The 25313-nt window shown below is 39.1% G+C and overlaps 1 protein-coding gene across 8 annotated transcripts in view; it reads right to left on the bottom strand.

The window, feature by feature from the left end:
- Nucleotides 1-25313, bottom strand: part of PTPRM (protein tyrosine phosphatase receptor type M) — an 824073-nt gene that overhangs the window by 72275 nt on the left and 726485 nt on the right. For all 8 annotated transcript variants that reach the window (XM_081079020.1, XM_081079013.1, XM_081079015.1 and 5 more), the window contains 2 exons: nucleotides 24461-24537; nucleotides 20571-20607 (listed from right to left, as the gene is read on the bottom strand). In XM_081079020.1, the coding sequence (XP_080935146.1) occupies nucleotides 20571-20607; nucleotides 24461-24537 (114 nt within the window). The remainder of the gene's footprint in view (nucleotides 1-20570; nucleotides 20608-24460; nucleotides 24538-25313) is intronic.

Below are 25313 nucleotides of genomic sequence, written 5' to 3'. Positions count from 1 at the left end.
TCTTTGTCCCAATATATCCTACCTCGATTAGTCATTATTATAGTCTCTTTTTTTTTCTGTTGTAAATTTGTATATACCTTCATAGTTTTTACCGTGGTTTTTCTTAATTTATCTTTTCTACGATCAAGTTCATGCATTTCCACACCACTCTTAATTATGTCTCAAGTCACAACAAAAATGAATAAAGAAGCACATTTAAAAACAAAGTAAACTAAAAGCAAAATGAATCAAGTATTCTTAGTGCTTCTTTCCTTTTCCCCTACCTGGAATTTTAAGACGTTTAAACAAGGAAATAAATGAAAATAGTGGCTTTGAGATATAAATTTGTCATAATACTTTTAGAAATTTTCTTTTTTATTAAACAAAAACTATATGTGTTACAATTAATTCAAGCAAAGCATTTCAAAATAAAAATCTGCAGGACCACCCTTGGGAGCTTTCAAATAAATTATTTCTGATACACAAACATGTACACACTCCTAAGCATTTAGATACATTTATGTGTTAATCCCAAACAAAGATTAAAAAAAATGTCTTTTAAAAGTAACTGGTTGCTCTCATACCACTTAAATCATAATCATGAGTTTTGTTAAAAATAAAACCACAACATATTTTTATCAATAAAAACATTGGCACACAAACTCAAAACCAAAAGGTTCTTCCAAGTGATATAAATGTTCTAAATGTTAAGAAAACTTAGGAAAAAATCGTTCTATTTGTAAAACAGAAGCAGAATAAGATTGGTCTGATTGTGTTGCTAGGAAATTTGTTTTGGAAATTTGTTAATAAATTAGTGATGAAAAATCTTAATATCCTTTTCGCTTTCCCCTGTGTGAGTAGCGAGGCTTTGGGTGTGGGCCAGGGTGGGAGTCACCTGCAAGCCATGATGCAGTCACCTTTAAGTCACCTTAAAGCCGTAGGCACGACTACTCACTAGTGTAGTGTATACAGTTTATTGCTTGCGCATAAATATTTTACTGGGTATCTATTTTTTAAAGAACATAAGCATGATACTGTTCTACCACTTTAAAAAAGAACAACAGGGCTGGCCCGGTGGCTCAGGTGGTTAGAGCTCCATGCTCCTAACTCCAAAGGCTGCTGGTTCGATTCCCACATGGGCCAGTGGGCTCTCAACCACAAGGTTGCCGGTTCAACTCCTGGAGTCCCGCAAGGGATGGTGGGCTCCGCCCCCTGCAACTAAGATTGAACACGGCACCTTGAGCTGAGCTGCCGCTGAGCTCCCGGATGGCTCAGTTGGTTGCAGCGCGTCCTTTCAACCACAAGGTTGCAGGTTCGACTCCTGCAAGGGATGGTGGGCTCTGCCCCCTGCAACTAACAATGGGCAACTGAACCTGGAGCTGAACAGCACCCTCCACAACTAAGACTGAAAGGACAACAACTTGACTTGGAAAAAAGTCCTGGATGTACACACTGTTCCCCAATAAAGTCCTGTTCTCCTTCCCCAATGAAATGTTTAAAAAAACCAAAAAACAGTTGTTTAAAATCACTGTACACCCATCAAGTGTTTACTCTGTGGTCCTTTCCCTAAGCTGCTATGCAGTGCGTGGGCGACACCTGCAGTTCCCGGGACTACACTGTGTATGAGTCATCTCAGAAGTGATCTGGAGGAATTCCTTTCTGTTCAGCCCCACTCTGCTGGCTACGTCCTGTGTGCAGATCGCCACTGGTCTCTTTGAGGCATCTGGTTACCCTCTAGCCAAGGAGAAGGCAGTGCCTAATCAGTCCCACCTGACAGAGAGGTCTCAGAAGCAGGCCAAGAGCACACATCGTTCCCTTTACTTCCCCTCGGCTCCTCCGCCATGATTATTCTCTTTTCCAGAAAACAGTACCTCAGCCCCATTTTGTTCTCCAGTGGTTTCTTCGCCTTCCAAAGCTAGTCTCTAAAACATCCTTGTGCAATTCTTACCTTACAAACTGGTCTGGACTAAGCCTGTGGGGAAGGAACCTGTCTGGCCTTTGGAATGAAGCTGTTTTCACTTACATGTAATCCAACTTTAAGTGTGCATGAGGGAAGCCTTCAGACACAAGCCAAAAGAATGTCCTTTGCTGCTAGCAGAGCTGCCCAGTTCTGCAAGACTGCAAAATTGGAAGGGAAATATGCTTCTCCCAGTTAAGCATATAGCTTATTGCCTTTCTAAGCCTACTTATTGTTTGTGCAAAAGTTTACAACAGTGATGATCATTTTTGTACTGTGGAGAAGGATGAAGGATGTTGATGAAAACATGTGTTTCCTTTTGATACATCCTTCTGGGAAGAAGCATGAACACGTGTAGAACGTATTCGCTTTTATGCAAACTGCGAGTATACACTACACTTGGGTTAAAGCCTGTACTGCCTGTGTGCCATAGAGAGATGTATCTTTTGGAATCCACATAATCATAATGGTAATAAGAATTGTAGCTGATATTTATGGAGAGGGTACTTGCAGAGCTGGTATCTGAGCTTAGCCAGTCTAACTCTATAGAGTCTACAGTCTAATTAACCACTCTGCTCCATAGCCTCTTGGAGGGAAGAGGTCTTGTCCTAGTTACTGACATAAAACATGTTTGTATATGGAAGGAATTTTAGGGCCATGTTTCAAAGATTGTATTGTAATCATGCTGCATAAGCAAAGGAATGCTTCTAAATACAACCAATAATAGGGCAATTCCTAGCAGGACTCGAAACTGTAACGTTCCAAAGCATTTCCGAAAACACCATCAACCTAAAAGAACCACTGTTTAGATTTTGTTCTTTTTGGACTATATTCAGCCCTCCTCTAGAATCATGCCTCCTTAGCAGTTAATAAGCATTTCCAGATTTCAGTGGTGCCACTGTGAACGGAAATACCAAGGCTGCTATTATTCTTGACATGGAAAGCAGAATAATAAAGGCAGGCGAATCAGATTTGAGTGACGGGTAAAGATTAGGCCTCCAAAGAGAAACTCTTCTATAGTAAAGAATTAAAGGGTTGGTAGGCAGTGTGTGGCAACAATGTGCCCTACGATGCAAAGACAGAGACACCACTACCCGAGGGACTTTCAGTCCTTGATCCCTGGGACAGGTTGTATAGCAATATTGCATGGAGAGCTGGGAAGAGGTGCACGAGAAAGTGACTGAAGCTTCGGAAGGGAGGAACACGACAGATGTTCACACCACAAGAGCTTCCTTTGGGCTGAGTCACAGAGCATTCATCAGCCCTGTCTCCAAAGAGAACCCTCATAAACTCATCCTGAGTACTTGTTCATGCTGTAAAGAAGGGAACAGAGAGAAGGCAATCAAGGAGAAAAAAAAGAATGGCATCCTTCCGAATGGTGACCCAAAGGATCTGGCTGCCTTCTGTCAAGGAGAAGGAAAGTGAAGAGAAAAGCCCATATTCACATGCTTCAGGGGCCACTGCCAGCAAAATAAAAGCTTTCATTAGTTTCTATCTTCTTTAATTAAGCTTTTCTCAGTATACAAGAGGGATCACTTTTATTTAAGAAAAAAGGGAATAAATCTAATAAATGAATAAAATAGAGATAAGTTGACTCCCTAGACGTTGTTCAGTGCAGGCAATCTCAAATTTTCAATGGCACTGTGGGGCATTGCATCAGGAAACTTCCAGAAGCATCCTTTTGAGTGAGAAGGTAAGAAACAGAAGTAAGTTGCAATGGCCAGAGCTTTCTAAATTGTTTGCTACCTTGACAAACTTGTCCAAAACTGTATCTGTGTGTCATAAAGGAACCTGGTCAGGAGAGTCAGGAAGAGTGGTTCTAAGTCTTCATTAGGTCTCACATATTATTGGCTAAATGGGGTAGAGATGGGGGAGATAAATAGCCTAACACAGTTCCCAAATCTGGTGTTGCGGCAACAAATTAGTAACGATGGTTGTTTATATAGACACCACCTCTATGGAAGTCTTAAGGTCACCACTGTATTGCTGACCCCGTACTGTGTGCTTGGCAGGTGCACAGAAATGTCTGCTCAGTTTTGGATGAATGAGGCCTGACAGGAATGGTTTGCTTTGCAGGGTCCATGATGCTGGGTGCCTGGGGAAGCCAGCATCTGGGAAACTGCTTGGGTTCTTAGCTCTATCCTTTCAAAGGGCTGAATCTGGAAGACAGATGTGACCTCATATTTTTCCTCACTAATGAACACTAAGCCTCTTAGGAGACCAGAAACACACCATTTTACCTAAGTCGAATGTTGCATACACTCTATTAATAATAAATATAAAAGTTAGTCCACACACTTTGCAAATATTTTTGCATATATGACTCATTTGAACTTACATGGATGGATGTCACTTAAATCAATTTGTGCTTTAAGTTTCAGGTGTTTCAATTACAAAACGGGAATTGGACTTAAAGGTTTTTAGTTTCTATCCTCTCAAAAAGATCTTACAATTTTCTACTTCAAATGAGGAAGACCTCTCAATTACTCTTAAAGATTTACAAAGCACTTGTTTTAAGAAAATGTAAACCTGGGTGCCTGATTAACAGCAGAACATCATTTGTCTTTGAATTACTCTGTATTAATTTAGGATCCATTACTTGATGGCTATCTTCCCACCATGGCACCTATAACAACATGGGTGGTTGTTACCTAATGTGATTGATTTTTGGTTTTATCTTTTAATTTGCAACCTGTCTTTAAACATCCTCACTACTAATAAGCCAGTTTATTAAGAGCACAGGAATGAGGGATGTCTATAACCTGACCTTTCAGCAAATTGGTCAGTATCTTTTAAAATTAATCTGGTGAAGAGAAATTATTGTTTCAAAGGAAGTTTGTGGAGAAGCTGTTAATTGCAATTTGTTCATTTTCCCTTGGAAAACTAGACATGGAGCGTAACAGGCACGCAGAACCTACATGGAGACTTGGCACTATTACTTGGAGTGAATAGTTAGACCTCATGAGAGTAGGTTGGCCGCGTGTAAATGACACTGCCTCCCAGCCTCCCTATTTACATTCGGAACCTAGAGAATACTCCACTTTACGGGGCAACACTTTTAAATCAATCTCAGATAGGATCCAGTGAGTGAATCCAAACATAACCTGCCACTGACAAGATGGGGACAACTTAGTTGGGAAGAGCAATGTCAGCTAACAGAATTTGTACTTGAGGTGCAAACTGTACTGGGTGCCTGGAGGAATAAAAACAAATGTTATTTACTGAAGGCTTAGCTTTTGATTTAAAAACATTTTTTCTTTCAGTTCTACTGAGGACTAAGTTCAAATGTTCATCTCTATCTGGAGGCCAGAACGCAGGAGACAGAAGCCTCTTTGCAGAGGGCAGGCAACTTGCATAGATGCTCTGACAAGTCTCGGTTACAGGAATGACTCGCTGAGAATAGCTAAGTGTCCTGTTACTTGTTGCTTCAGAGGCCTGACAAGGAATTTTGAGCTACGAAAATAAAAAACATATTTATCTCTCTGAAAATCCTATTAAAAAGGTTCATACCACACAAAATATATGGCAGAAATGTAGAAGAAAAACAGATGAACAGCAAACAGAAGAAAGTCACTAAAGCCAAGTATCAACTCTTGTGCGGTAGTTGAGGTTCTAGAGGTATTTCCACTATAAACCTTCACTCTCCACATTTTTATTATTTTCCCATAAAAGTTTGCTCAAAGTCTCTGGAGGAATTTTTTTTAGGTTCCTCTTTTTCAAATTATCAGCAAATGATAATTATGAATAAATAAAACTTATTATATAAGGTGTCTATGGAAGGGGGGATACGCACAAACAGGTCAGCTCAGAGATAAGCAAAGTTAAACAAGATGGACTGTCTCCAAAAACAGTCCTTTGATTTACTGACATGTCTGAAGAAGAAGTGTTAGTAAGAACAGATGACCAGCCCTTAACTTAGAAAAGAAATAATCACAGGTGCTGGAGATAACGATTCTCACATTCACCCAGGTAAATAGATGCTTTGTCGGGCCAACGTGAGATATCCTTTTTTGCCTAGTTGGGTCATACCACTGCCTTGCTCGAGCCGGGCATGCAGTAACTCCCAATACTCACTCACTCACTCACTCACTCACTCACTCACTCACTCACTCACTCACTCACTCACATATTCTCATTGAGCATCTGCTTCTAGCCAGCTCTCTACCAGGCAGTTGGGGGGTACTTGCTAAATCAATGAATGAACTCTGTGGCCTTTCTTCTAATGTCAGGTCATGAAGCAACTTTCTGCTAAGGCATCTTTCTCTTTAGCTGGTCTGTGGCACAGAACATCCTTGCCAGGCTGAGGGCAGTCTTGTCTGATGGACAGCGACACTTCTCATTGTAAATAACTATCTGGTATCTGGTTTTCCGTATCAGTTCCTGTGGTCTATGCCAGTGACACTTGGTGTTCTAAAATATGACACTGAGCATCCAGAGTCACTGAGCATAAAAAATGTAACTTTAATTCTACATTGTTAAAAGCCACACATTTTACTCTTCTTGAGTATAGGTGCCTTGACACCCACTTCATCATTTCTATTGTCTGAATTGTGCTAACGTGGCGGCCAGTTGGCAGCCAGTTTGGATTTCTGAGCTTAGCTTTGATCTTGCCACGGAGGGTCTCTTTTTGTCTCTGCCAGCAAAGCAGTAGCTGTGAGCTGCACCCTTGTGGCACCCTGGACCGCTGGGTCTCCAAACGGGTGCCCAGATGCCAGTGTGAGAACAGGGAGACTTTGGATGCTCAGAGTCATATTTGAGCACATTTAAGGCAATTTCAGTTAAGAGGTATTTTCAGATATGACTGTATTATATAAAATTTTCTTTTTTTGGAGAAGCATCATAACTTAGAAGGAAGGGGTTGGATCCTAGATTCATTTTATTAAAGGTTAGCCATGTGACTTTGAGGGGTGTGCCTCATAAAGCCTTTAAGAGGCATCAGGAAAAATCACTGACATAGGAAGGAGCAGGAGCCCTGAGCATCTTCTCAAGGTGAGAATCACACGTGATCATACAGTACTCGACATGGAGGAGCACACAGAGCCCCCCCCACACACACTGCAGGCTCTCAGCTACGTGTTAACTCTGCTTCCAACCCCTGCTTCTCTTCATGGGTCTCAATTCTTCTATTTATGAAACGAGATGAGTAATACTAAAAATAAAACGGTCAGAGGATAGAAAATATATTAAATTGGTTATAGTATAAAGCCTAGTACATAATAATAGGCACTGACTATTTACTGAGTAAAAAAATAAAAATATTGTATTTCAGAAAAAAAAGTATTATATCAACCCAAACTACTAATGTAGAAAGAAAATGTCTTTATTACTTTTTATTAAATGAGAAGAAAACATAGTTAAAAATCAAAAGTTTTGGACATTATATTTAATATTAGAAAACATATTTTAGTCATATGCAACCTAGATTACTGATTAAATAAAACCTACACTGACACTGTTATCTGAATTATTCATTTCTATCCCAGATGTTTTTGTGCTTACTCCTTATTACCTTTGTTTCACGTTTCTTTGTCCAGGATAATTCCACAGTAATTAATCTTCTTAAAGCACTGTTTTCATCACAATGTAGCTTAGAAACATCTTTTTTCTCTTCCTGCCTCTTTGGCTTTCATTAAATACCACCCCTTATTAAAAGCCTTCTGATAATTGTCTTCACTTTACATCTCAGTCCATTGTTCTTAGCCCTACTGACTCAGAGGTTTTTATCTGAGATGTATAGATTTTTAAAAAAGAGTTTTATTAAAATATAGCTAACATACAATATTATATGAATTTCAGGTGTACACCATACTTATTCTACATTTATATACCTAAAAAAGTGATTACTATGATAAGCCCAGCAACAATCTGACACCATACAACGCTATCGCAATATTATTGACTATATTCCCTATGCTGTACATTACATCCCCCTGACTTATTTGTTCTATACCTGGAAATTTGAACCACTTAACCCCCTTGACCTTTCCATTTTATTTTTCAATTAGAGATGACATTCAATATAATTTAATATCAATTTCAGGTGTACAGCACAGTGATTAGACATTTATATAATTTAGGAAGCGATCCTCCTGACTAGTCTAGTACCCACCTAGCAGTACACATAGTTATTACCATATTATAGATTATATTCTCTAAGCTTTACTTTACATCCCCATGACTATTTTGTAGCAACCAATTTGTACTTCTTAATCCCTTCCCCTTTTTCACACTGTCCCCCCAAACCCCACCTCATCTATCACCCCAATAAATCTAGTACCCATCTAACATCATCCATAGTTATTGTGATATTATTGACTTTGATTCTAAATGATAGCTTTCCTGGGTAGAGTAATCTTGGTTGCAGGTCCTTGCTTTTCATCACATTGAATATTTTATGTCAATCCCTTCTGGCCTGCAACTTTTCGGTTGAGAAATCAGGGAGAAGTCTTATGGGAGCTCCCTTGTAGGTAATTGCTTTTCTCTTGCTGCTTTTAAATTTCTCTCTTTGTCTTTAACCTTTGGCATTTTAATTATGATGTTTCTTGGTGTGGGCTACTTTGGTTCGTCTTCTTTGGAACTCTCTGTGCTTCCTGGGCTTGCATATCTACTTCATACACCAGGTAAGGGAAGTTTTGCATCATTCTTTCTTTCTTTTTTTAAAAATTTATTAGGGTGACAATTGTTAGTAAAATTACATAGATTTCAGGTGTACAATACTGTATTATATCAACTATAAATCCCATTGTGTGTTCACCACAAAGAGTCAGTTCTCCTTCCATCACCATATATTTGATCCCCCTTACCCTCATCTCCCACCTCCCACCCCCATTACCCTCTGGTAACCACTAAACTATTGTCTGTGTCTACCAGATTTTGTTTCTCATTTGTTTGTTTTGTTCTTTTGTTGTTTTTGTTTTATATAACACATATCAGTGAAATCATAGGGTTCTCTGGTTTTTCTGTCTGACTTATTCCGCTTAGCATTATACTCTCAAGATCCATCCATGTTGTCACAATGTTCCTATATCATCTTTTATTACTGCCGAATAGTATTGCATTGTGTATATATACCATAATTTCTTTATCCATTCATCTATCGAAGGACACTTGGGTTGTTTCCATGTCTTGGCCACCGTAAACAAAGCTGCAGTGAACATTGGAGCTTGCGAGTCTTTATGGATAAATGTTTTCAGATTTTTTGGGTAGATACCCAGGAGAGGGATTGCTGGGTCATATGGTAATACTATTCGTAATTTTTTGAGGAACCTCCACACTACCTTCCATAACGGCTGCACCAGTCTGCATTCTCACCAACAGTGGATGAGGGTTCCTTTTTCTTCAAAGCCTCTCCAACACTTGTTACTATTTGTCTTGTTTATGATAGCCATTCTGACTGGGGTGAGTTGATATCTCATTGTGGTTTTTATTTACATTTCTCTGATGATTAGTAATGTTGAGCATTTTTTCATATGTTTTTTGCCATTTGTTTGTCATCTTTGGATAAATGTCTCTTCAGGTCCTCTGCCCATTTTTCGATTGGGTTGTTTGTTTTTTCTTGTTGAGTTTCATGAGTTCCTTGTATATTTTGGATATTAGCCCCTTATTGGAGGCACTGTATGCAAAAATCTTCTCCCATTCAGTTGGTTGCCTCATTATTTTGTCGATGGTTTCTTTTGCTGTGCAGAGGCTTTTAAGTTTCATATAATCCCATTTGCTATTTTAGCTTTTACTTCCATTGCCTTTGGAGTCAAATCCATAAAATGCTCTTTGACCCAAGGTCCATAAGTTTAGTACCTATGTTTTCTTCCATGCAGTTTATTGTTTCAGGTCTTATGCTTAAGTCTTTGATCCATTTTGAATTAATTTTGGTACATGGTGACAGACAACAGTCCAGTTTCATTCTTTTGCATGTGGCTATCCAATTCTCCTAGCACAATTTATTAAAGAGGCTGTCTTTCCTCCATTGTATGTTTTTAGCTTCTTTGTCAAAAATTATCTGTCCATATTTATATGGTTTTATTTCTGGGTTCTCAATTCTATTCCATTGGTCTATGTGTCTGTTTTTCTGCCAATACCATGCTGTTTTAATTATTGTAACCCTGTAGTACAAGCTAAAGTCAGGGAGTGTAATACCTCCAGTATTGTTCTTTTTTCTTAAGCTTGCTTTGGCTATTTGGGGTTTTTTGTGGTTCCAAAAAAATTGATGATTTTTTTTGTTCTAGTTCTTTAAAAAATGCCATTAGGATTTTGATGGGGATTGCATTAAATCTGTATATTGTTTTGGGTAATATGGCCATTTTAACTATGTTGGTTCCTCCAATCCATGAGAATGGAATGTCTTTCCATTTCTTTGTGTCTTCTTCAATTTCTTTCAAAAATGTCTTATAGTTTTCAGCATATAGGTCCTTCACATATTTGGTTAAGTTTATTCCTAGGTATTTTATTCTTTTTGCTGCAGTCGTAAAAGGAATTGTTTTTTGTATTTCTTTTTCTGAGATTTCATTGTTAGTATATAGGAATGCAATGGACTTTTCTACGTTGATTTTGTAGCCAGCAACTTTACTGTATTCATTGATTGTTTCTAACAGCTTTTTGGTGGAGTCTTTAGGGTTTTCTGTATATAGCATCATGTCATCTGCAAAGAATGATAATTGAACTTCTTCATTCCCAATTTGGATGCCTTTTATTTCCTTCTCTTGCCTGATTGCTCTGGCAAGGACTTCAAACACTATGTTGAAAAGCAGAGGTGACAGGAGACAGCCCTGTCGTGTTCCTGAATAAAGAGCAAAGGGCTTCAGTTTTTCACCATTAGTTATGAGATTAGCTGAGGGTTTGTCATATATGGCCTTTATTATGTTAAGGTATTTTCCTTCTATACCTATTTTATTAAGTGTTTTAATCATAAATGGATGTTGCATCTTGTCAAATGCTTTTTCTGCATCAATTGATATAATCTTGTTTTTTGTCCTTTATTTTTTTATGTGATGTATCACATTGATGGATTTGCAGATGTTGAACCATCCTTTACCCCGGGGATGAATCCCACTTGGTCGTGATGAATAATCTTTTTAATGCTTCGTTGTATTCGATTTGCTAGAATTTTGTATAGGATTTTTGCATCAGTATTCGTCAGAGATATTGGTCTGTAGTTTTCTTTTTTTGTGTTGTCCTTACCAGGTTTTAGTATCAGTGTAATGTTGGCCTCATAAAATGAGTTAGGGAGTATTGTCTCTTCTTTAATTTTTTGGAAGAGTTTGAGCAGGATTGGTATTAGATCCTGTTTGAAGGTTTGCTAGAATTCACTAGTGAAGCCATCTAGTCCCGGACTTTTGCTATTGGGAAGGTTTTGGATGAGTGATTCAATTTTGTTACTGGTGATCAGTCTGTTTAGATTTTCCAGTTCTTCATGGTTCAGCCTTGGAAGGCTATATGTTTCTAAGAACTTGTCCATTTCTTCTAGGTTATTGAATTTGGTGGCATATAGTCCTTCATAGTATTCTTGCAAGATCCTTTGTATTTCTGTGGTGTCCGTGATAACTTCCACTTTTTCATTTCTGAATTTGTTAATTAGTATCTTCTCTCTTTTTATCTTAGTGAGTCTAGCCAAGGGTTAGTCGATTTTGTTAATTTTTTCAAAGAACAAGCTCTTTGTCACATTTTTTTTTCCCCCTTTGGTCTTCTTGTTTTCTATTTCATTTAGTTCTGCTCTGATTTTTGTTATTTCTTTCTTCTGCTGACCTTGGGTTTCACTTGTTCTTCTTTTTCTATTTCTATTTCTTTAAGTTGTAACATGAGGTTACTTATTTGGGATTTTTCTTGTTTCTTCAGATAGGCCTGTAATGATATAAATTTCCCTCTTAAAACTGCTTTCCCTACATCCCCAAAATTTTGGTAGGATATGTTTTCACTGTCATTTGTTTCTATGTATTTTTTGATCTCTATTGTAATATCTTTTTTGACCCAGTCGTTCCATAAAAGTATGTTGTTTAATCTCCATGTGTTTGTGTTCTTTCCTGCTTTCTTTTTGCCGTTGATATACAATTTCAAAGCCTGTGATCAGAGAACATACTTGTTATGATTTCAATCTTCTTAAATTTGCTGAGGCTGATTTTATATCCCAATATATGGTCTATCCTTCAGAATGTTCCATGTACACTAGAAAAAAATGTACAGTCTGATGTTTTAGGATGAAGTGCTCTATGTATGTCAATTATGTCCCTTTAATCTAATGCTCCATTTAGGGCTGCTATTTCGTTATTTATTTTCTGTTTGGATGATCTATCCATAGCTATCAATGATGTATTTAAGTCCCCTAGTATAATTGTGTTTTGGTCAATTTCTCCCTTTAGTTCTATTAGTAGTTGCTTGGTATATTTTGGTGCTCCCTGATTGGGGGCATAAATATTGATGACTGCTATGTCTTCTTGTTGTATAGTCCCCTTTACCATTATGAAATGTCCATCTTCGTCTCTTGTGATCTTTTTCACCCTGAAGTCTGTTTCATCTGATATCATTTTGGCTACACCTGATTTTCTCTGGTGACATTCCATTTGCTTGGAGTGTCAATTTCCACCCTTTCACTTTGAGTCTATGCTTGTCCTTGTACCTGAGGTGTGTCTCTTGAAGACAGCATATGGTTGGTTTAGTTTTTTGATCCAATCTACTACTCTGTGTCTTTTTATTGGTGAGTTCAGTCCATTTACATTTAGGGTGATTATTGATATGTGAGGATTTCCTGTCATTCTATCTTGAGTTTTTTGGTAAGGCTGTGTCTCCATTGTTTCTTTGCCTTTTTGTTGTTGTCTATTATTTCTGTGTGGTGGTATTCTATGATGATGTTTCTTCTTTTATTACAGTATGTATTTCAGTTCTGGATTTCTTTTTTTTTGAGTGGTTACCCTTAAGATTATGTAAAAGAAAGTTTGATATTTAGAGTATTCCATTTTCTTCAGCATGCTTACTTTCTCCATTCCCATATTCCAGTTCAGGCCTTTACTCTCCCCTTTTATGTTTTGGTTGCCAGAAATTGTCCCTGTTGATGGTGTTCGAATATCCTCCTGTAGTATTTCTTGTAGTGTAGGTCGTGTATTAGAAAATTCCCTCAGCTTCTGTATGTCTGAAAAGGTCTTTATTCCTCTTTCATATCTAAAGGATATCTTTGCTGGATATATTATTCTTAGCTCATGATTACTCTCTTTCAATAGTTTGCATATTTGGTTCCACTCCCTCCTGGCTTGGAGAGTTCCTGCTGAAAAATCTGATGATAATCTAATGGGCTTTCCTTTGTAGGTTACCGTCTTCTTTTCCCTGGCTGCCTTGAGGATTCTTTCTTGGTTGTTGATTTTAGACAGCTTCAATACAATGTGCCTTGGAGAAGGCCTGTTGGGATTGAGGTAATTAGGTGTTCTATTTGCTTCTTGGATTGGAGGATCCTGTTCTGTCCACAAGTTTGGGAAGTTCTCATCAACAATTTGTTTGCATATATTCTCTGTTCCCTTCTCTCTTTCTTTTCCTTCTGGTATGCCCATTATACTTATATTGCTCTTTCTGATGGAGTCAGAAAGTTCTTGTAGAGTTCTTTCATTTCTTTTAAGTCTCAAGTCTCTTTCTTCTTCCATCTGTGTAATTTCCAGGTTTCTATCTTCGATGTCACTGATTCTTTCCTCCATCTGGTCAACTCTACCACCTAAGCTTGTTATTTCATTCTTAATTTCTTCTATTGAGTTCTTTATCTCCAGAAACTCTATTTGGTTCTTGTTTAAAATTTCAATCTCTTTTGTAAAATGCTCATATTTTTCTTTGATTGTATTTCTGAGTTCATTAGACTGCCGTTCTGTGTTTTCTTGCATCTCGTTGAGTTTTTTCAGAACTGCAATCTTGAATTCTCTGGCATTTAAGTGACATATTTCCATATCTTTAAGTTCCTTTTCTGGAGACTTTTCACTTTCTTTCTGAGCTGTCTTGTTGCCTTTGTTATTCATGGCAATTACTGATTCATTATTGCTCTTCCTAGACATGTACAGGAGTGGCTTCTGCAACAAGTTTATAGGAAGAGGTCTTTCTGTTGTTTTCCAGTACTTGTTCGTAGAATGTTTTATTTTCTCTCCTACTGTAGCCTTTTTGTCTCTTTCACATGGTAGAGCTACGTTTTGTCTGCACTATTCCAGCTTCTCACACAATGGGGATTCCCTGGGGGACAGGCTTCTTTTCTGTTAATATTTCACCTGGGTCACAGGGCGCAGTGTCCGTGTGGGTATGCGGAGAGCTTTTGAAGTGCCAAAGCTCTTCCTGCAGCATATTCAGAGCCCGTATGTTTCAGCAGTTCTGTTGACTCTTGCAGGGATCCGCCTAGACAGGTGGGGCCAGGGGCGAGGTGAGTTGTGAGAGGTCCCCACCACCACAGCAGACCCTGCTTCCACAGCTCCCTCCCCTTTGTCGAAATTAGTTGGACTGCGAATCTGTGTCTGCGGTCCACAGTTCTCAGAACAGCAAATATTCTGTTCTTTTGATCTTACACTGCTACTTTTCCGCTTCTAGCACCGGGCAGTTGGGGGCGGGGCGAGCTCTGGGAGGGTAGGGAGGGGCTGCTAGTCTCATTGCCTAAGGCTTCCATTCTCTGCTCGCTGGGCAGTGAGGGCTTAAACCACCGTTTTCAGCCTTCTTCCCTCAGTCTTTTCTCAGGTCTCTGCCGTGAGTGTTGGGTTCAGTCGCGTTATATGCTGCCCCCTCAGCCCTGTGGACCATAAGCGGAGACCTAGCAGTCCGAGTTCTTCCCTCTCCCGCAGTAGTTCCAGGATGCAGCAAACTAGGAGCACTGAGCTAGGTCTGCGTCCTGCGCCCGGGTGGCTCCGTCTCCGCACTTCTCCCTTTCCTCCTCCCCCGCTCGCACAATTCGTTCACCTTTAGGTGAATTCAGTAGTGGGCCTCTTCGTCTTGCCTGTCTGCTGTGCAGGGAGTCCTTTGTGGAGTTCTGGTTCGATTAGTTGTAAATTCCAGGGGAGCTTTACAGAGTCTCACCTCACGCCGCCATTTTGATCTCATTTTTCTTTCTGAGCTGTCCTGTTACCTTGGTTACCCATGGCAATTAATGAATTATTATCTCTCTTCCTAGGTATCTACAGGAGTGGGTTCTGCGACAGGTTGATAGAAAAGTGTCTTTCTTTTGTTTTCCTGTAGGTGTTGGTAAAATGTTGTAATTTTTTCCAGCCGCAGACTTGTATTTTCTCTCACGCTGTAATGTTATATTTTCTCTGCACTGTTCTGGCTTCTCACACAATGGGGGGATTACCTGGAAGGCAGGCTTTTCCTCTGTGAACAGGTCACCTGGGTCACAGGGCATTGACTCCGTGGGGGGATATGGAGAACTTCTGAAGTTCCAAAGCTCTTCCTGCACTAGATTCAGTGTTTCAGCAGCTCTGTTTACTCCTGCAGGGATTCACCCAGATAGGTAGGGACAGGGGCGGGGGTGGATTGTGAGAGATGGCCAGAGCAATGCTGGCGACCACCACCACAGCCAGTCCTGCACCCAAGGGTCCCTCCTCTTTGGCAGAACTAATTGGGCTGCGAGTCTGTGGCTGCAGGCCACAGTTCTCAGAATTGCAAATATTCTATTTTTGATCTGACAATTCTAGCACTGGGAGGGTTGGAGTGGTGTGAACTCTGGGAGGCTGGGAAAGGGCAGCTAGGCTCCATGCCTACGGTAAGCCTTCCATTCTCTGCTTGGCAGTGACGGCTTACTTACACCACCATTTTCATCCTTCTTTCCTTAGTCTTTGCTCCAAGGTCTCTGTCGTGAGTGTTGGATTCAGCTGTGTTATATAATCTGATCCCTCAGGAGGGATGGTGAGTCATAAGTGGAGCACTAGCAGTCCAAGTTCTTCCCACTCCTACCACTGCAGTAGCTCTGGAATGCAGGGAGCTTGGAGCTCTGAGCTCCAGTCTGTTCCTGCACACATGTGGCCCACATCTCTGCATTTCCCATTTCCCTCCTCCCTCGCTCACCCAATTTGCCCACCTTTAGGTGATTTCAGTTGTCTACCTCTTAGTCTTCCTGTCTGTTGCTCAGGGAGTCCTTTGTGGAATTATAGTTGTTCAATTTGTTGTAAATTCCAGGGAAGATTTCAAGAGGCTTTACCTCATGCCACCATTTTTATGACATAATCGATATTGTGTTTTTTTTTTGTTTGTTTGTTTTTACAAATTGAAGGTTTGTGGCAACCCCGTGTTGAGCAAATCCATTGGTGCCATTTTTCTAATAGCATTTGCTCACTTTGTGTCTCTGTCACATTTTGGTAATTCTCGCAATATTCCAAATATTTTCATTATTATTATACTTGTTATGGTGATCTGTGATCTTGATGTTACTACTATAATTGTTTTTGGGGCCATTATTATTATTATATTATTATTATCATTATTAGACATTACTATTATTATAAGTAGAACCTGAAAATGTGATTGTATATTGCTGCAATCTCATGATAAAACTTTTAACGAATGAGGTGTTCCTTCTATGGATGACCAAAGAAAGTGGTTTCTTGAGATAGAATCTACTCCTGATGAAAATGCTGTGAAGATTGTTGAAATGACAAGAAAGTATTTAGAATATGACATAAACTTAGTTGATAAAGCAGCAGCAGGGTTTGAGAGAGGAGACTCCACTTTTTAAAGTTCTATTGAGGGTAAAATACTATCAAACAACATCACATGCTCCAGAGAAATCGTTTGTGAAAGGAAGAGTCAATCAATGGGGCAAACTTGACTGTTGTCTTATTTTAAGAAATTGCCACAGTCACCCCAACCTTCAGCAACCATCATTGTGATCTGACAGCAGCCATCAACATCAACGCAAGACTCACCACCAGCAAAAAGATTATGACTTGCTGAAGGCTCAGATGATAGTTAGCATTTTTTAGCAATAAAGTATTTTTTAAGGTTTGTACATTGTTCTTTTAAACATAATACTATTGTATGCTTATAGTGTAAACATAACTTGTAAATGTACTGGCAAGCCAAGAAACTCATGTGACTCACTTTATTGCAATATTCACTTTATTGCAGTGGTCTGGAATCTAACCCGCACTATTTCCAAGGTTTGCCTATACTAGAAAATATATTTAACTTTTTAATTTGAACATCATGGTCTGAATGAATTACTCTTTTTTAAAAAAATGTATTACTCTTAACATGACGTGTGCTGCCTTGACTGAATGTTAGATAAAAACTATTTGCTCATTTCTTCCCGCTCCCTCTGTACCAACAACAGTGATATAAGTACAGCCAGTTTTCAAAGTCAAATCTGCAGCCCACCCTGCACTGGAAAAGGCCCCATGCTCTGGCAAACAGGGCATCATGCAGCGTCCTTCTCCATTTAGTGCACATAGGTGGTCTACTACAAACTGATTACATCTGCCATTTCTTAGCTGCCAACAAATATATTTGTTCATTAACACTTGATAGTTGAATGCTGCTGAAGAGGACTACTGAGCAATTAAGTATCATTCCAACCAATACTGTAGGGGCCAGAAAGGGACTTCTCTAATGGCAGTTTTTTCTTCAAAGAATAATCTCCCTCAGAGAGAGAGGGGCAGAGAGTATGACAAAGAGAACAAAGGGAAGCCAAGTGAGGGGCCATACACAGGACTTAGGGGGTTTTCAATTTCTACCTTTAACTGGCTAGTCACATTAATCTAGAGATCCTCAATTTTGAAAATCCAAATAAGATTTCACTTTATGTTTATGCTATCTATGAAAACATGGCTTGCTCATCAATAACCCAGTGGTATTTTATATATTTTATGATCAAATTATCACATAATTTTATAAAAACTAATTTCAAGCTATCATCAAATTTATTAAACCACGTCTGTTATGACCATTACTTTTGAACATTCTGAAAGCCGTTCCTAGGGATGTAAAAAACTAACAGAGGGTTTCTCTAAAGGTATCGATTAACCTAGGTCAGAGGCAGCAGGGTACAAAGAAGGTGCCCTTGATTGGACTCAGGGCCCCCAGGGATATGTCCTTCTTCTGTTCCAGGTGTAAGAGCTTGCGTCACACGCTTGCTTTCTAAACACCTCAGCAACCTATGAAAGGACTTGCTTCATGCCAGGTTCAAGCTGGGCACTCTGCATGTAATGTTTCTTCTGACTAGCAAAGTGACCCTGGTAGGAGTCAGTACTACTTCATTTTAGAGGACAACACACATTTGGTGGTCAAGCGGGTCACCTAGGCCCTGGTGTCGAGTCTGTAAGTGATGACTGTATGGTTCTGGCTGAGACTGTCAGGATTAGGCTCCAAAGTAGCTCCATTTCAGCCACAGATAGAGCTTTTCCACCCCAGAGCTTTGCTGTCTAACACTACCAGTAGGGAACAGCCAAATGCAGCTATTTATTAGGTTGGTGCAAAAGTAATTGTGGTTTTCTTTTTCTTTTTCTTTTTTTTGATGTTGAGCTGAATGAATGTCTTATACATTTTGGATATTAACCCCTTATCAGATGTATGATCGACAAATATCTTCTCCCATTCAGTATGCTGTCGTTTTGTTTTATTGATGATTTCCTTTGCTGTGAAAAAAACTTTTAAATTTGATGTAATCCCATGTTTATTTTTTCTTTTACTTCCCTTGTCCAATATATCATTAAAAAATATTACTTAGGGTAATGTCTGCAAATTTACTCCTATTTTCTTCTAGGAGTTTTACGGTTTCAAGTCTTACATTTAAGTTTTTGATCCATTTTCAATTTGTTCTCATATATGGCATAAGGAGGTCGTCCAGTTTCATTTTCCTGTACGTTGTCAGTCCAGTTTTCCCAGTACCATTTATTAAATAGACTGTCTTTACCCCAATGTAAATTCTTGCTTCCATTGTCATTGATTAAATGACTATATATGAATATTATATTGGATTTATTTCTGGGCTCTCTATTCTATTCCATTGATCTATGTGTCTGTTTTTATGCCAGTACCATACTGAAGGGGAAGGGATTAGACAGTATAAATTGGTATTGGTAACGACAATATTGCCATGGGGATATGAAAGACAGTTTGGGGAATATAATCAATAATGTAAAGATTTTGTAGGGTGTCAGATGGCCATATGTCTTATTAGGGAGGTCTCTTCATAGATAGTGTAGATGCTTGACCACTGCACTGTACACCTGAAGCTGAAGCTGAACAATCTTGTATATCAACTATAATTTTATATATATAGTCATGGTATATCATGGTATATGGAGTATAGCATAGAGAATAGAGAGTCAATGGAATTGTAATAGATATATACAATGTCAGAGGGGCAATAGATTGGGGAAAGGGGGTTATCACTTTGTGAGGGATGAAATGTCTAACTATTGCGTTGTTTTGTACACCTGAAACTAGTATAAATAAAAACAAAACCAAAAAAGTAATTAAGGTTTTTGCAATTATTTTTAACCTTTCAAACTGCAATTACCTTTGCACCAATTTAATAAATCAATATAAAATTTTTAAATTCAGTTCCTCATTCGCAGTAGACACTTTTTGACTATCAGTAGCCACATATGACTGGTGGCTACCATATTGGGACATAACAGAGAAAGACGATTTCTACCCCTGCAGGCAGTTTTACTGGATAGTGCTGTTAAGTGTTGGCATTCTGCTCTCTGACTACAGCTGCCTCTCCTGTCTTCTCATGCTCTCACTGAACCTGGTTTCAATCCTTTACCTCCTTACCTCTTCCTGCAGTCCATCGGACAACTCTGAACCCCCTGTCACCAAGCCTAGACTTTCTAACCATGATTTTCTTGGCATGCTTGACTCCCTTGCTCCTTGAATTTCTATGTAAAACCCCTTATCAATTTCTAACCATTGGCAGGTCACATTCTTTTGATTTCCCTGCTCCTATTTTTGGGATATGATGCACTACTGGATATAATGATAAAATAATAAAATGGAGAGAATATATGTTCTTCAACCTTAACTCTGTCCTCTCTGCTTCTTAGCACTTCTTCAGTTCATCTTATATTGACTCATTAACTCTTCCCTTACAATGCCTTGTTCCCCAAAACCTAAGATCTCTCAAGATCCTCATTCTCCACAGATGAATCCTCCCAATTTCCCCTTTGCCACAAACCTGTTTTTGGATCCCTGCATCTGAAAACAACCTCTTTCTTTTCCAAGTTTCCCTAACATTTTCTCTGTACCTCTCACACAAGTTTTTAATTGGTATCGACATACTAATAAATAGGTCAGCTCACACCTTTTCCACTAAACTACAACCAGTGTGAGAAGGAGTTCGTGCTGGATTCAGCCTGCATACCTGGCAGCATGTGGCACAGGTCTTCATACAGAGTTTATTTAGTACACATTTATTTAATGAATATCTACATATCTATTTTTGCAAGTCTCAGATCAATTCATAAGATAGACTTAAGTCAATAATGAATTGATGAATACAATTCTTCTAATGATCTTCTAATGAAGTTCTAACTAAAGCATTACATTCCCAGAACTTCAGATGGGAAAACAGGGTGTATGTGTTGATGACTGGAACTGCAACAAATAGTGCTGGGGAAGTGTGCATATATCTTTCTGAGGGAGGGTGAAATAGGTACAAAATGATAGAGAGTGGGCAAACAAGCTGAAATGAACTTACCTTGGGTAGCAATATAATGATTGGGTCGATGGTAGCCCTAAAAATAAATGAGAAAAAATATTTGACAAACTTACAATTGATAAGCAGCACAGAAGTCACATGCTAAGTTTGCCCAAACGAATGCGCTTAAAATGCCAACAGTTGCATCACTTGAAAGCGAAATTACCAGACCGAACACTACTGAGTTCCTCTTAATAAGCAAAAAAGGTGCATCAAATATAACAGGTCTGATGATTGCATAGGGGGTGTGAGTAAGTGAATTATACACTGGCTATGAGATGATGGGTGAACAATAAACACTAATAGCTTATGGATTCTCTGAAACAACATGACCGAGACTCTTATTAGAATGCAAACAGGCTAGGAATGTACAATAGAATTTCTTTTGTTATTGGCAAAGTGCCAAGACTTTAACACATAATCTGTTATATTGATATAGGCAGGTGTATCAATAGTAATACCAAACATCGTTCTTAAACACTGCTTACACCATGACATGATGCTGTAGCGAGGGCCAGGAATTTAAACAGGCAGGTATTCTGCAAGACACCTTCCTTTTATCATGACCATATAAGAAGGGGGAAACATGAACCTTGAGACCACAGAAAGAAGGGAGCAAAGAACGTTGGGGAATCAATATGTGGGAAATATAAAGGCAACTTACAGAAAATTACACACAGGTAACATATTACCATGGACCTTAAAATTTTCCGTATCTATCCCCTGAAATGACCCAAAACTATGCCCAAAGCCGCACAGAAAATAGAAACTTAAAAAGGAAATTCAGATTTTTCAGACAACTTAAATGCATATCTGTTAAATTTGTTTCTTCGCTTAACACCAAGTTGATGATAACGAACAACAAAAGCAAACACGTTCTTTGATACCACTGACCGCTATAGGTCTCAAATAGAGAATCACGACACAGATTAAATGGGATTATTTCGATGGTCGTTCATTTCTTGCCAGCTGATAAACTCCACAAGGTAAGACCCTGCTCTGACTTATTCGCTCTATATGTCAGTACTAGAAAGGTGCTAGGAGATAGGAAGAACTCATTTGTTAAACTGAAATAATCCACACAGTCCATGAATGACCTGTGTTGCTAAATACAGCGGTCATTTCTCAGTTCTCATCTACTTGACCTGTCACCAGAATGAACACAATTAATCCCCTTGAAACGTTTTCTTCTTTGGTTTTTCAGGATAATACACTCTCCTGATGGTCTTCCTTCTCCCTCCCTGGCTACCTCCTCATTCATTTGCTCATTCCTCTCCTTCACCTTGATGTTAATGTTGGAATATCCATTGTCCACGCTCACTTCCATGTGGATCTCATCCAGTTTCATGGTCTTTAATACCATCTGCACACAAGTAAGTCCTGCATTCTTACTTCTAGTCTGGGCCTTTGCCCTGAAACCCTCATGTGATACCAAGCCTACTTAATATCTCCACTTGGATGTCTAATATATATTTAAAGCTTAACACATCTAAAACTGAACTTATTTCCTCTTTACCTCTCTCACACTTGAATCTGCTCCACCGATATAGTCTTCTTCTCAGATAATGGCAACTCCATCTCTTGAAGGCATCCTGACTCCTCTTTCTCCTGTACTCTATAGCCAATCTGTCAGCAAATCCACTGTCTCTACCTTTAGCATAAATCCAGGATTCTACCGTTTCTCACCCTCTAGTGCCACCACTCAGCCAAGCCACTATCAACTCCCTGATTGTTTCCACAGCCATCTAACAGGTCTCCTGGCTTCTACTCTTGCTCACCTATAGTTCATTCTCCTCTCTGCTGCCAGATCATGTCACTCCTTTGCTCAAATCCCTCTAATGACTACCCACCTCACAGTAAAAGCCAATGTCTTTGCCACTGTTTCCATTACCTGGCCCCACAACATCTCTCATTTCATCACCTACGACCCTCTCCCACTTCACGTCACTCCACCAACAGTCACCTGCTTGTTTTTCTTCAAATTCATCAGGCGTCCTCCATAGCAAGACCTTTTTACAGCTGTTTCTCAGCCTGAAATGCTCTTTCCCTAGAAATCTGCATGGCTCAGTCTCTCATCTTCTTTGTTCAAATATTACCTTCTCAGTGGACCTGACTCCAGCCACTTTATTCAAAACTGTAATCTACTTCTGAACCTTGTCTCCTTATTTCCCCTTTATGGCTTTGGTTTTCTCCCCAGCACATACTGCTATCTAATATACCACATGGAATTAACTGACTTATTTCACTTATTGTCTCTTTCTCTCGACTGGATCATCAGCTCCCTTAGGTAAGAGGTTTGTTTTTAGTATGAATTGTTCACAATTATAACTCCAGTACTTAGATCAGTAACTGACACATAATATGTGCCCAATAAAATCTTATTGACTAAGTGAATAAAGGGGTCCTGAAAATTGACTTTTTTTTTTTCTGTTAAAATAAAAACTAATTATTTTGGTATTTTCATTACTTTTATGTTCCCTCCTCTGTATCTCTACGCACTCATTCTTTAAAGTTTACTCCAAATGATCTCTACTACAATGCCTAATCTGATCGCATTTACTTCTTCAGTCAGTGGTTCATCAAATACTTATTAAGTGCTGACAACATTTCAGGCATGTGCCAGGTGCAGGAGATACAAAAATCAGTAGTTCACTGTCCCTGTGCTCAAGGACCCAGTAGGAGGTGTAGGAGCTGGGGCCAGAGCATGAACAGGATTCCCTTTGAACCTTCCAAGGGCTGGAATGTTATAGAGAAGACATTTCTTACTCCAGCTTCTAAATTGTGAAGCCTCGGGGAGAAGATAACAGGTCTGGAACACCTCTGAGTACTCTTATAAGGTACTCATTAAACATTTGCTGAATTAAGGAATAAGGGCAATGCACTTTAGGAAGAAACTCTGCTTTACTCAGAAAAAGCTAACTTGGGTTGAGTATGTTTTTGGTCATTATTGAAATGGTGTACTTTGAAGAATGATATACGAATTATTTTTGAAATAATCATCCCCCAAACCTTACCCTCAAATCTATAACCAAACTGTCAACCCTTTCCAAGTACCACTAAAAATAATATTCTTACAGCTATTTTTAGATAACTTAGAGATTGTGATGCTAGTAATTTTAGTAGTGTCTGAGTAATACTCAACCAAAAAAAAAAATCACATATATATGGATAAAACCTGTCCATGGAAGTACTGATGGATTAAGAAATAGTATGACAGCCAGAGAGGATGCCTTGGGAAGTGCAACAGGGTTGAAATCTGTTTAATGTAAACCTGGGCCTGGGAGATAACAGCAACTTTCCCTTGATTTTCAGTTTACTTTTGATTTCATTCATTCTTTCAACTGAAAAATGCTGCCTCCTAAAGAATTTATTCTAATGTAGGACATTAAGTGAACATGAGGCATAATGAACAAAGAAACAGTCTTCAATAATTAAACAGCCTACATATTTAATGATGTGTCTTGCGTGCATTAGAAGTCATGGTTAACAGCTGCAGACTACTTTGAAGGCAGCTTAAAAGTGCAGTGATGACAAGAGATGGCAAATCATCCAAGTAGGAATTGGAGAGTTTTGTCCTATTAATATGCAAACAGTTTTTTTAAGTGTCGAATAATCCAAGTTGTTGACAAAAAATGGAAATAACATCTTCCGAGTCCATAAGCATGGAATAGTATAAAAGGCACACAATGTTACAGAGAAGGTATCAGCAAATAGGCTGACTTAGAAAAGGTGTGGCCATACCCTCACAGTAAAGTGCTGTGGTTTATGGGGCCATGTTACTGTATTTGCTTCTGGAGCTGGACCAACAGGTGCCCACCACTCTTGTAATAGACACACCAGTTGGTATATGTTAGAGCAGTTGAGCTTACTGACAGTTTCAGGGTACGTACATCGATATAATTTCCATTGATATAGTCTGAGTTGATGTCTCCTTCTATGGTCTGCAGCCTCACCCGGGAATGGTCATCTGCAAAGGAAAAGGAAAACAAAACAATGATTAACAGAAGCAATTTGTTGGGCTGCTCAGAGCCCCAGAATATCAGCACACTAATTACATTGAGATTGCCCACATCCGTGCTGCTTTAAAGATAGACAAAGAATTAAATACTACAACTTTCTACACTTCCTATTTTGTTATTAAGACTGGGAAGAACTTAATGCTTTGCATTTTACAGCACATCTCATTAACTGATTCTTTGATCAGTTACAGACGTGCAGTGTTGACAGAGGTTTGAAACTCCTACATAAGTGTCCTGTGAATCACAACAGAATTATTTCTTGGATTGGAAGTTTAGCAGCTTCACTAAATCACATACAAGCTCTGGGATTTTGAAGGTTGCCTATGACATCTACCGTGACAAATGATGGTTATAAACCACAGCCCAGCCTTCTGGGAGGTGTGGACATGGTTCCAACCTTAGTCATGCGCTGTGAGCTCTCACAGCCTTCCCTCCACCCCTGAGGCATTGGCAGGGAGAGGAAGGCTGTCTCCATCAGTCATGTGACTACATGCCACCCAATTATGCCAGCAAGCCTTGTGATGCGTCTGGAGAAGGGGATCACAGCACCTGCCTCACACTGGACTGTTTTAAGGATTAAATGAAAAGAACACCAAATGATGTCCAACCCACAGAAAGTACTGTATAGGGGTCATGACTGTGGTATTGATTAGCTACCATTATAGTTAAAATTTTCTCTGAATAAAAAGTTTTCTCCACAAGTACTGTTGAGACATCTCAGTTA

The sequence above is a fragment of the Rhinolophus hipposideros genome (assembly GCF_964194185.1).
Source record: "Rhinolophus hipposideros genome assembly, chromosome: 17".
Classification (NCBI taxonomy): domain Eukaryota; kingdom Metazoa; phylum Chordata; class Mammalia; order Chiroptera; family Rhinolophidae; genus Rhinolophus; species Rhinolophus hipposideros.
The sequence above is the reverse complement of the archived record's forward strand: the minus strand, read 5'-3'. Positions and strand labels throughout refer to the sequence as shown.